This window comes from Eptesicus fuscus, chromosome 4 (genome assembly GCF_027574615.1).
Source record: "Eptesicus fuscus isolate TK198812 chromosome 4, DD_ASM_mEF_20220401, whole genome shotgun sequence".
Lineage (NCBI taxonomy): Eukaryota > Metazoa > Chordata > Mammalia > Chiroptera > Vespertilionidae > Eptesicus > Eptesicus fuscus.
The window spans coordinates 79,553,317-79,565,448 of NC_072476.1; the positions used below are offsets into that span (position 1 = coordinate 79,553,317).

Sequence of the window (12,132 nt, forward strand, 5' to 3'; positions counted from 1 at the left end):
ATTTGTGAGTGCACCACAAATCTTGCTGACTCGTTTCCTGGAGGATGGGAGTGCTGAACAGAGTTTTGAAATAGGGGAGAGATGCTGTTTGGCAGAGAGGAGTGCGGCTACGATTCTGGGTTGGGGTAATGGCACATGTGACAGTTCAGAGGCTCCAGCGATGAATCATGTGTGGGGGTGACCTGCTGGCTTGCACGCAGCAATGTGCCTGAGCCAGGGTGCAGTGGGAGATGGAGGCAGTAGGTGTGGGGAGGCTAATATACTACATGTGAAGTCAACTGAAGGGCAGAGGAGTGTGATAAGGGAAAACACAATTCTTATTCTTTTTTTTCTTTCTTTTTGCCAGTATAGGATAAAGTGCTAAGCATAGGACGCATATAAGTCATTAACTCCTTTATTTCTTATCAGTGTCTTAAACAGCTGAAAAATATCCAAAGAAAAAAATAAGTTAACTATGCATGTATTGCTAGGATTCTGTAGGTAATAAATTAAGAGGAACTTGTAGGATTATGAAATGGATTAGTGATTTCTAAAATGTTTGTGGGAAAGTGTAAAAACATTAATGATTTAGAATCTTCTAAGGCTGTTTTTTTAGTTGTTTAACGTGAGTCTTATCAATAGTAGATAATGTAGGGCAGGGATAGGGTCCTATACATCTTGTGTATTTTGCACTGGTTAGCACAAAGCTGGGACCACAGCAGGCACTCAATAAATGCTTAGCAAAGTGAAATGAAGTAAAGGGTGATGAAGCCCTACAACAATGAGGGTATGATTGAAGGCAAAGTCCGAAAGCAAAGGGATGATGTAGTGGAAGTGTCTCTGCTCTGAGCCTCTTTGTTCCTGGTGAACAAAAAGAAATCAAAGCCCTTACCATCCTTCATCATCTTCTACTTCCATTTCAGAAACGTTGTTTTCAGGAGTTTCAGCAATTGCTTGCGTGAGTTTAGATTTAAACTGGTTTAGCAGCGCAAGGGTCTGAAATAAGAATACATTTTTGGATAAGAATAAATATGACTTTAGAAAAGACTCATATTTGTTAGAAAAAAATATCCTACCAGGATGTAAACTTTACTTTTGAAGGAAAATAACAAAACTGCCTTCCTGCTGCAACAGTGATTGATATTCACAATCCCTGACATTACCCTATTTGCATCTGCACCGACATTTTACCTCAGATACATGATTATTTTCTTACTTGGAGAACATAAATTTGCTTATATAGAAGATACTTAAATTTTCACATGCATGCTTATTACTAATAGTTAACTTTTTACTGTCCACAAGACAGGTAGGTACTTCATTAACATATCTATAATAATAAAAGTGTAATATGCTAATTAGACCGGACAGCCGGACATCCTTCCGGACGACATTCTGGACAACCTCCTGGACAAAGCTGGGGCTGTGAGGGCCAAGGCAAGTCGCTGTGGCTGCGAGGTCCAAGCCCCTTGCACGAATTTTATGCACTGGGCCTCTAGTGTAAAATAATAAACAAAACACTAACAAATAGTATTTTTCATTTAACAATTTCCTAAAAATGTAAAAAAAAGTACCAATACTGGAGAAGGTAAAATAAATGGACACATTAACTTTGGGAAGATGGATACACTGGAGATACCTTTAGAAACTATTTTTATGTACTAGAAACTTTAAGATGATCATTCCCTTTGATTCAATAATTCCAACCCTGAGAATACATGGAGAAAAAATACTCTGAGACACAGAAAATAGCTTATGTGAAGGATGTGCATTCCAGCAACAGTCACCCAAGTGGGAAAATGGAAATTTTAAATGTCTATCAATAAAGAACTAGATAAATTTGGTAAAAAGCAATGACTATGCTATTAAATTCTATACATGAAGCATTTCATTCTATTGTTAAGTGAAAGAAGTAGGATACAAATATCATGTGTAGTATGATTTTTTAAAAAAGGGATCATTCCTTTGATTATCGTTTGGCTCCCTTGCCCTTTGTGGATGAGCAGAAATAAGTGCTTACAATTTGATAATTCCATTGTCTCCGGGCTGTACTTTAACAGTCTACTCCAGAATTTGAGCAGAGAAAAGAAGTTAGGAAAAAGTTTTTTATTCTACAGTTTAAAAAAGAATATAATTAGAAAACAGGATAAAGTGTTATCCATATTAAAAAATCAAGTATCTAATTAAAATATTGATACATGGAATTCAGTACCAAAATACATTTCATAAGGAAAAAGTTATATGATAGTTCAATATGTGAATAACAGGTATAGTAAGGAGTCACAGTAAATTGTAAGGCTCCAGAATTTATCTGCCAAATATCACCGACACCACAGTTCATGAAAAAATTAAATTGGTTTTACTGGTCTAGAATCTAAGCTTAATGAAGACAGGTGGTGACAAAATAAAAGCAAAGGCAGTATTGCTAAAAAATGATAGTGAAATGTGCTTTATATGTTTCACAAAATTTAATGCTCACATAAACAACAGCTGAAAATATACACATCACCATCATTGCTGAATGACATGATTTTGAGAGAAAAACTATAAAGTCCTGTAGAATAGCCTCATGGGCATTCTGAGGGCTGCCTGGTGGGTTAGGGTTTAGATATTTTATCCATCTCTAGAGTAATAATTATAGGACTAAGCTCTTTTTAAAAAAATATATATATTTTTATTGATTTCAGAGAGGAAGGGAGAGGTGAGAGAGATAGAAACATAAATGATGAAAATCATTGATTGGCTGCCTCCTGTATGCCCCCTACTGGGGATCAAGCCCACAACCCAGGCATGTGCCCTTGGCCGAAATAGAACCTGGGACCCTTCAGTCCGCAGGCTGACACCTTATCTACTGAGACAAACCAGCTAGGCAGGACTAAGTTCTTCAAACGTTAACAGATAAAGAAAGCATCCCTTGTTTTTAAATCTTATTTATTAAAATAAATCTACTTTTATTGTATTTTGTTTACTGTAAAAATGTTAGAAAATAAAGAGTAGCAAAACAAAAATATTATACAAGTACTCAGAATAACCACTGCTGACATTTTGGTATACATTCTTCAAGGCTTTTTATGTGTTTCTGTGGGTATATGTGCTTAAATACCTATATCTATCTATACTAATAAAAGGGTAATATGCAAATTGGTCAGGATGCCCTCACAGTAACGACCAAACAACAGGCTGCGTGGGGCGACCAGGCTGGCAGGGGGGTTAGTGAGGGATGACCAAATAACCAAACAGCAGGCTGCGTGGGGTGACCAGGCCAGCTGGGGGGACAGGCCGGCAGAGGGGGGCAGTGAGGCTGCATGGGGCGATGGAAAAGCAGGCTCCGTGGGGTGACCAGGCCAGCTGAGGGGTGACCAGGCCGGTAGAGGGGGGCAGTTAGGGGTGACCCGGCCGGCATGGGGGGCCATGAGGAGCAACCAGGCTGGTGGGGAGGGGCAGTTGGGGGCGACCAGGCCAGCAGGGGGGGCAGTTGGGGGTGACCAGGCCAGCATAAAGGGGCAGTGAGGTGTGACCAGGCCGGCAGGGGGGGGGCAGTAAGGGGTGACCAGGCCAGCAGGGGGGTCAGTAAGGGGTGACCAGGCTGGTTGGGGGGCAGTTGGGGGCGATCAGGCAGGCAGGCAGGTGAGCAGTTAGGAGCCAGCAGTCCCAGATTGTGAGAGGGATGTCCAACTGCCGGTTTAGGCCCAATCCCCGGGATCGGGCCTAAATTGGCAGTCAGACATCCCCTGAAGGGTCCCGGATTGGAGAGGGTGCAAGCTGGGCTGAGGGAACCCTCCCCCTGCACAAATTTCATGCTCTGGGCCTCTAGTATTATATAAATATCTATCTTCATATCTATCTATCTATCTATCTATCTACCTACCTACCTACCTACCTACCTACCTGTCTATCATCAATCACTTATAAAGTAAATCCCATCAATTTGTAATGGTGGACTTTTGTACACTTGGGAAAGGTTTTTCTGAGGGCATAAAGAAACATGAAAACCAAGAATACTTCTTAGTGAAATGAAATTTTAAAACTCCCTAGCAAATTACACTAGACCTGGATCTTTTTCCTTGAGTCGAAAGTGGCAAGGCAGTCTGTTTTCAGAGCCAGTTAATGTGCTACTGGCATTTCCTCAAAGAAGGGGGACTATGACCAACAAAAAACATCCTCTTGGCCTGGCTTAGCTTCTCCTATTTAAGACTGGGCTTTCTCTAGCTGCATTCTAAACACAAGAGAAGACACTAGGCAGAAAAGCAAACATCACAAAAGTAACAGGGTACAACATAGGGTGAAGAAGATAGGATCTGCATGGAGGTATTTCTGTTTGCTATCTACAGGGGAACTGGTCTGGCTTTTGCCAAAGGATGAATGGTCAACCACCTGCAGCACAGCTAGAGCCTTCCCAGCACAGAGAAACTGCTCTGAAAGGTCCCCGCCTTGGGAAACTGTGCATGCATATCTACACATAAGGTCACTCAACTGGCCTCTGTGTCTCCAGTCCTGCCCCGGTTCAGTCTATTCTCCTTACTACAGCCAGGTTGAAGTGATCTTTCCAAATTGCAAATGAAATCATAATACTTCCTCCATTTGATGGCTACCCATTGCCCTTAGGGTAAATCTAAACTCCTTATTAAGGCTCAAAAATACCTTCCTTGAATGAGCTGGCTTCTGCTTACCTCTCCAGTATCATCTCTCTCCTTCTCATTTATATTCCAGTCATACTTAATATCTTTTCGTTCTTTGCAAAGAGATCAAAGACTTCTCTTATACTGTTCCTTTTGTCTAGCCACATATCTCCTATTTAAACTTCAAAGCTCAGCCTAGAAATCATTTTCTCAGGAAGGGCCTTCCCACATTCTTAGGACATGTTTGGTCCTACTACTATACCTTTACATAGTTCCCTGTACCTAAGCTGGCATAATGCTCCCCACTTTTATTGGTATTATTGTTCCTGTTGAACTGGCTCTTTTTCCTGATAGCTCACAGAGGGCAGGGGTGTGCCCACCTTGTTTACCCCCAAATACAGTGATTAGTACATGGTAGGTTCTTAATAATTATTTGTGATGAAGGAAAAAAGAGGAATGCATGAATAAGAGTGATACTTAGATCTTTAGTAGTATATTCATTACAGTGTGACTCCAAGTTAATAATGTACTTTTTCTTAATTTTATTTGATGTTCCATTTCTTTTGAAAACTTTACAAATTAGTTATTTGCAATTATAATTTCCTATACTTCTTGTTAAACTTTTCCTATGATTATTTTCATGCTAAGTAATGAGGCATGCTCCTTCGTTATTGGGAATTAGGTGTCATTTATAGCATAGTTCCTGATAGATTTATCTATCCAAATAGTCTTGAGCTTTTTAATTTACTTTTATTTGGCCTATTTTATTTATACATCTGAAATGGTATGTTCTCACATACATACATATGGCAGCACCAAAAAGAAAAGATTTTCGTCTGCCCCTTAGCTTTTCAACATGAAGGGCTGCTGAGGGAGATTTATTTTACTGAGGGACAAGTGCTGCATGGTGTGTATGGTGGACTCCCAAATTGTTGAGCTGATTTCCTATCTCTTTTTATTCTGACTTCTGGCAATCTTCCTATATTACTAGTTAAAGAAACAGGAATACTCGCAATGAGCAGAATTTTGCAATACTACTTACAGTAGAAGTCAACTAGTAGAACAAATGCCTTCTTTGCAGGCAACCTGCAGTATCAAGTGGATCTGGCTAGTGAGCTTATAAGATGCTGGGCCAGAAGAGCCCTTCATCGTTTATAGTTACCACTTCTCTACTTTATAATAAGTCACTTAGCCAGAGGTTCCACCCGAGAAACTGGTAATATGAGGCTTTATGAGGTTCCTGGGCTTGATATGGGAGTACAGATTTAGAACTTGAAAGTTTAGGCTTTGCATCTACAATGTGTGGAAAGAACTCTATCCTCTGGACTTTCGCATGAGGGGCCAAGGTTCTTGTCACCCCACCCTGTATAAACTCGTGCTTTTTCACTGCTAAGAGATAGTGCTTCCCCTGATGTATAATCAAATTAGGTTCCATTAACAATAGTTGAAGACAGTTAAAAGGCAATAAATTACGAAAAACAATTTAGTTTGTGAAATTACCTGGTCTTCCCGGGAAGTTCCCTTCTTGGGCTGCTGCTTCCTCAGAGCTTCATACTTTTGCTTTTCTCTTCTGTATTCTGCAACAGCACCACCTAGGGCAGCCTCATCCTCTGCAGAATAACAGACTATTCTTAGAATAAACCGTAAAAAGGCTCTGTGGATTCATATTAAATCTATGTTCTTATCACTGAAGAGGAGGTCAGAACCTGGGGCTGGTGTTCCTCCATTTAATTAAAAAACCAAACCAATACATTCCACTAGCTCAACAACTATTTCCTAGATTAGAAAACGTCTGATGTTAATCTATCAACCAATTTTGTACACATCTTTATTATATACTGTACTATTGCAGTTGTTCTCTATTATATTTGAGTATAAAATCACCTATCTCATTTTTAGAATAATTAAGATTTTCCTGAAATTCAGTAATACTATTTTATAATATTCCCTTGCCTTGTAAGATACGCTCTTTCAAAATTGGTTGATTTTTTCCAATTACCTGCTACTTTTTTCTCCACAGTGAAAAAACAATAATAATAAGAATAATAGCAACAAACAACTTCACTTTGATGGCATTATAATATGTAAATATATCTAGCAAATAAGTCAGTTAGGACAATTACCAAAAGCAGGCAAAAATAATTTTTACTAAATTACAAATTAGAAAACAAATGTATGCATTTGATCCTGCAATAATTCCACATGAAGATTAGTTAACATCCAGAGTTATAGAATACAGTTTTGTTTCAAAGAAACAAGTACTGTACTAACATTTTATTTTTTTTAATGTTTTTACTGATTTCAGAGAGAAAAGCAGAGGGAGAGAGAGACAGAAACATCAATGATTAGAGAGAATCATTAATTGGCTGCCTCCTGCACACCCCCTATCCAACCCACAACCCGGGCATGTACCCTTGATCAGAATCGAACCTGGGACCCTTTAGTTCGCAGGCCGACGCTCTATCCACTGAGCCAAACCAGCTAGGGCTGTACTAACATTTACAATACTTTACATGTATACATATTAATGAAAATTTGTGACTGAAAAAACATCAACAACCTGTCTCTTGTCTTGGTAAACCAAGAGGAGCCAGATGTAATCAAGAATGCTACTGGTCCTGGCTGGGTAGCTCAGGTGGTTAGATCATTGTTCCAATACACCAAGGTTGCGGTTTGTTCTCTAGTCAGGGCATACAAGAAGCAATCAATGAACTTATCAATAAGTGGAACAACAAATCAGTGTTTCTTTCTTTCTCCCTTCCCCCCTCTCTCAAATCAATTAAAAAAAAAAGAATACCAGTAATCTTTCTACTCAAGCCTGGGTTTGTTTGCCTCTTTGTTACCCATTTTAAAGAGTATTATTAATGTGCACTGTATTAACAATGAGTCATTTTGTTCAAGAGATTTTCTAGTTAAAAAAAATGTGTAAACCAAGAAACACATTTTAATGGTCACTTACTAGGATTTTGATGTTGGTCAAAGGGTACAAAGGTGTAATTATGTGTGATAGATAAGTTCTGGAGATTTAATGTACAGCATGGTGACTATAGATAATAATACAGTACTATATAGTACTGAAATTTGCTAACAGAGTTGATGTTAAGTCTTCTCATCATATACACATGCACACACACACAAACAAATTGTAACTACATGAGGTGATATATTAATTAGCTTGATTGTGGTGATCATTTCACAATGGCTTCTCTAGTTCTTGGTCTTCTGAGATACTGTATTTAATTGCCTGGCTTAAGGATATCTTTTCCCACCTCCTCTTTTAATTTCTAGCCCAAAAGTACAGGCAAAGAGCTTGACTAAAGTTGTAAGGTTGTTGGTCTTTTATTATACAGGTTTGTGGCGCTAGGATTAAGCCTGCTAAAGTTCCACATGGACTTCATGGAAACTAACCCAAACACTTTTACACAGCACACACAGCCAAATGAAATAATATATGTTGCACAAATCCTAGTGTGTGAAAAATCTGGTCCATTCTTCTATTTTTTAATGGATCTATCATACTAATATAAAGTCCTTCTATTTATAATGTGATCAACTATAAATGATCATAATACATTCACTTTTCATGTTTCGCTTTCTCAGCAGTATACTCTGAGCTAATTTCCCTAGTTCTATATTTCAGTTCACTAACTCTCTGTTTACTTGTATCTAACCAGTTTTTGAAACACAAACTAAGTCTTTGATAGTGATAATTATGTTTTATTAAATTTTTAGATATTCTATTTGATTCTTTTTAAAATTCACCTACTCTTTTTGATAGCCTTAGTCTTTTAATATAATTTCTATTCCTTAAAAATCTCTATTTGAAACACACTTGTTAAGTTATATCTTTCATGTTGTTCTTGGGGATCTTTCTGTTATGTCTTCTGACTCTCTCCCTAGAGTAGACATTTCTCTATATGTTTTCTAATTTTTAATTGTGAGTTTATCTTCAGCTAGAGCTGCATCTGCACATGCTCCATAGGAATCCTAGGCACCCAGGACTGTGTAAAAATTTCTACAGAGAACTTTTGCATTTGTTTCTACCAGGCAATTAAGGGGTTCCACTGGTTCAGAACCATTTTTTTTCTAAGTTAATTTCTTGGCTTAGGATTCTTGTACCATATAGGTAGTGTACAGTAAGACTTTATAGCCATGGCTGGTAGAAGTTTAGAGTTTTGATTTTGATTTTTTATGACAGACTTTCCCCCCTTCCCCACACAAAACTCTGAAAAATGGCAAGCTTCTCTGTGGCCTTCCTGACCAGGTGGGCAGTTTTTGTAGTTTCCACCTCTCTTGACCCAAGGACACATCTCTGTCCAAGTGTGAGATTAAAACCCCAGCTTCTAGCTATTAGAGCCTACATCTGGTTCCAATAGACCCCTGGGCAACTATAGTGTCAGCTTGTCCACTTCAAGCTCTGGTTATGCTTCCCCTTCTTTGGTACCTAGGACTTCCCTGTCCCCTTTCTCCCTTTCTCCCTTTCTCCCTTCCTCCCTCCCTCCCTCCCTCCCTCCCTCCCTCCCTCCCTCCCTCCCTCCCTCCCTCCCTCCCTCCCTCCCTCCCTCCCTCCCTCCCTCTCTTACAATCTCTCTCTCTTTCTCTCTGTAGCTTAGCTAAGTATTTAAATTGGGCTGGATCATATTTTATCCAGCATTTCTATATATCTGTAGGAGAAGGAAGTTCTGTGTTAACTCAGTCCATGTTGCCAGAACAGGATGTAGCACATCTATTTCTTATGTACTTGAATCCCCCTGAATAAACAAGAATTGAATAAGCAACTAGATTTTAGTGACATAAAAGTGGCTAATAAAATACACAAGGAGTCTGAAAAATTCAGTTTCTCTAAGTACATCGTGCTCTCAATATACAATGGATAATTTATAAATAATAATGATGCAGCATGATGACTATTTGTCATTATCTGAAATTTCTATAAAACATATGCTAAATAAATACCAATGAAAAATCGTGAAAAAATTTACCAAGGACCTAGTATATGTTAGGCACCAGGCAAAGGTGCTTTTATTATCCACGAAGAAAGGATCTATAAATCTATTTTACAAATGAAGAAACAGAATCTATACTAATAAAAGGATAATATGCTAATTAGACTGAATAAACCGAACATCTTCCAGACGTCATTCCAGACGTCCTTCCTGACAAAGCCATGGGCGTGGCCAACTTGCAAACTGCCCACGGCCCCTTGCCCCAGCCGACCCCGACCCACATCAGGGACCCCCACCCCAATTGGGGTGTGGCCTGCCTGCAAACTGCCAGCAGCCTCTCGCCAAGGCTGGCCCCACCCCTCAGCAGGCACCCCCCTACCCCAATCCGGGGCCCCCTTCAGGGCAGGCCAGCTGGCCCCCACCCGTGCACCAGGCCTCTATCCTATATAATAAAAGGGTAATATGCAAATTGACCCTAATGGCAGAATGACCGCTGGACCAGTCACTATGAGGTGCACTGACCACCTCTTGGTCCCTTCCCCTGGCCGTCAGGCACCAATCACCTGATGGTGAATGGGGAACTGGGGGTGGATGGTGGCGGGGGGCAGGGCCAGCTGCGGGCACCTGGGGAAGATGGCCTTGATCGCAGGCTAGGCCTAGGGACCGTACCTGTGCATGAATTTCACGTGCTGGGCCTCTAGTTGGATCATAATTAGAATATAGTAAAGTTGGGATTTCGGCCCAGGTCTGTATGGTATTAAAGACTCACACTGTTTCTTACTGTCTTCAATTACAACTTCAATTCAGATAGCAAAATTTACTAAGTGTTCCCCATATGCCTGGCACTCCAAGAAATGCTATGAAAGATAGCTAAAACATTTTTAACCCTTTGCACTCGCTTGCTTTTTTCTTGATTCCTTTATTCTAATGCTAACCGTGTCGAGTCACACACGACATCCGAGTGCAAAAGGTTAATATTGGCTTTTTATTCTAGAAATTAATCTAAAGGGTAAAATGAACATAACATACGTGAACATAGTTAAGAAATCAGCCATTGATTTTAAGTGTCAAATTGTGGATTAATGGGTAGAATACCAGCTTTCTAGGGGCTTAAAGCTTCCCTACATTTTAGTACTGGAATACAAGTTTAAAAATATCTTGGCTTTTTCTGAGATAAAATTAGGTGATATATATAAAAAGGCCCAATGAAGACAATGTTCAACATCACTACACCATTAATTTACTACTAGAGTGTCAGATTACTAGAGCACCGGAGCTAAAAATTATTTTGAGGATCTTCTAATCTAACTTCTCAATTTATAGATAAGCTAGCCAAAGAGTAAATGAGGTTACTTAGCTAGTGTCCCATGTGGATTAGAAGCAGCACTTGGGATGTGTTCTGATTCTTACTTTAGGAGATAATCTGTAGCAAATATTCAGGACTGCACTTATAGCCCTGCATGTTATAAAGAATGTCTCTAACCCTCCCCTAAGAGCTAGTCGGAAACTTAACATTGGCCCCACTTGAATCTCTTCATTCTGCAACCTTTTTGTCCTGAGCATAAAGGGGTGATGACTACTCAATTATTGTTACTTAGTTAATAACCAATGGTTTCCATCTACAAGTCTCACTTCATAGATAAAAGGGCTTATACCCTCTACTGTCTCAGTACAAGAGCACAAGAAGCTAACAAGTCCAAGTAGCTACACATTTATTCATTTTTAAGAAAAAGGTTGTTGAGTGATTATTATGTATCAGAAACTGTTAGTAAGGCTGCTTATAAATGATTTTATAAAAATCTGGAATCACTATTTCAAGGAATTTTTAAAAAAATTCCCATAATAAATGAAAACTTTTATATAAATAAAAGTGATGTGTTACTGATGAAAATAAACAGCATTTGAAAGCAAAAGGGATAGACTTTAAAGGATATAGAAAACTATCTAGTTGTATCTCATCATCCTTTCTGGAAACTACAAAGTATGCTTTTATGAAATTTTATATACATGAGATCTTAAATTAATTCCAGGAAAAGTACCAGATTTGAAAATAGCTAACATGCTACCTAACATTTCAAATACTCACTATGTGCCAGATACTAGCACCTTCATTACTTGTTTAATCCTCATAAGCAGCAACCCTATGAAGAATGCATATTACTAGCCCCATTTTGCATTAGAAACTAAGGCAGTAGAGGTTAAATAATTTATCTCAGGGATTATAAACATGGGACTATAAACCCGTGCAGTCTGGTTCAAAAGTATAATCTTTTAGTCAGCTTGGTTTTTTCTTCTTCATGTCTGAGTCGCAAGAAAACTCAGAAGTAAATATTCAAATTTGACATAAAAAGGCATCAGGTCACCAACTGGATGTATCTTAATGAAATAATATCCTACCAAAAAAAGGTCCAAAATTCCTCCCAGACCATAATAAACGGGAAGTTCAATCTGCCAAACCGTGGATTTACATGAACAATTTGCACCTAGGAAGAATCCTTTATGCTTTTTCTTGATTCTCCTTAATTATGCACATTTTCCCCTTATTTGAACCTTTAAACACTCTAGCTCCTAAGCACACTACATTATAA

At 38.9% G+C, this 12,132-nt stretch overlaps 1 protein-coding gene across 1 annotated transcript in view; it reads right to left on the minus strand.

Annotated features, from left to right (window-relative positions):
* The window catches only part of CWC27 (CWC27 spliceosome associated cyclophilin), a 169,311-nt gene that overhangs the window by 22,704 nt on the left and 134,475 nt on the right, over window positions 1-12,132 (minus strand). Inside the window, exons 12-13 of the mRNA XM_008161865.3 lie at window positions 6,099-6,208; window positions 872-975 (exon numbers count right to left, since the gene is read on the minus strand). Of these exons, the coding sequence (XP_008160087.2) occupies window positions 872-975; window positions 6,099-6,208 (214 nt within the window). The remainder of the gene's footprint in view (window positions 1-871; window positions 976-6,098; window positions 6,209-12,132) is intronic.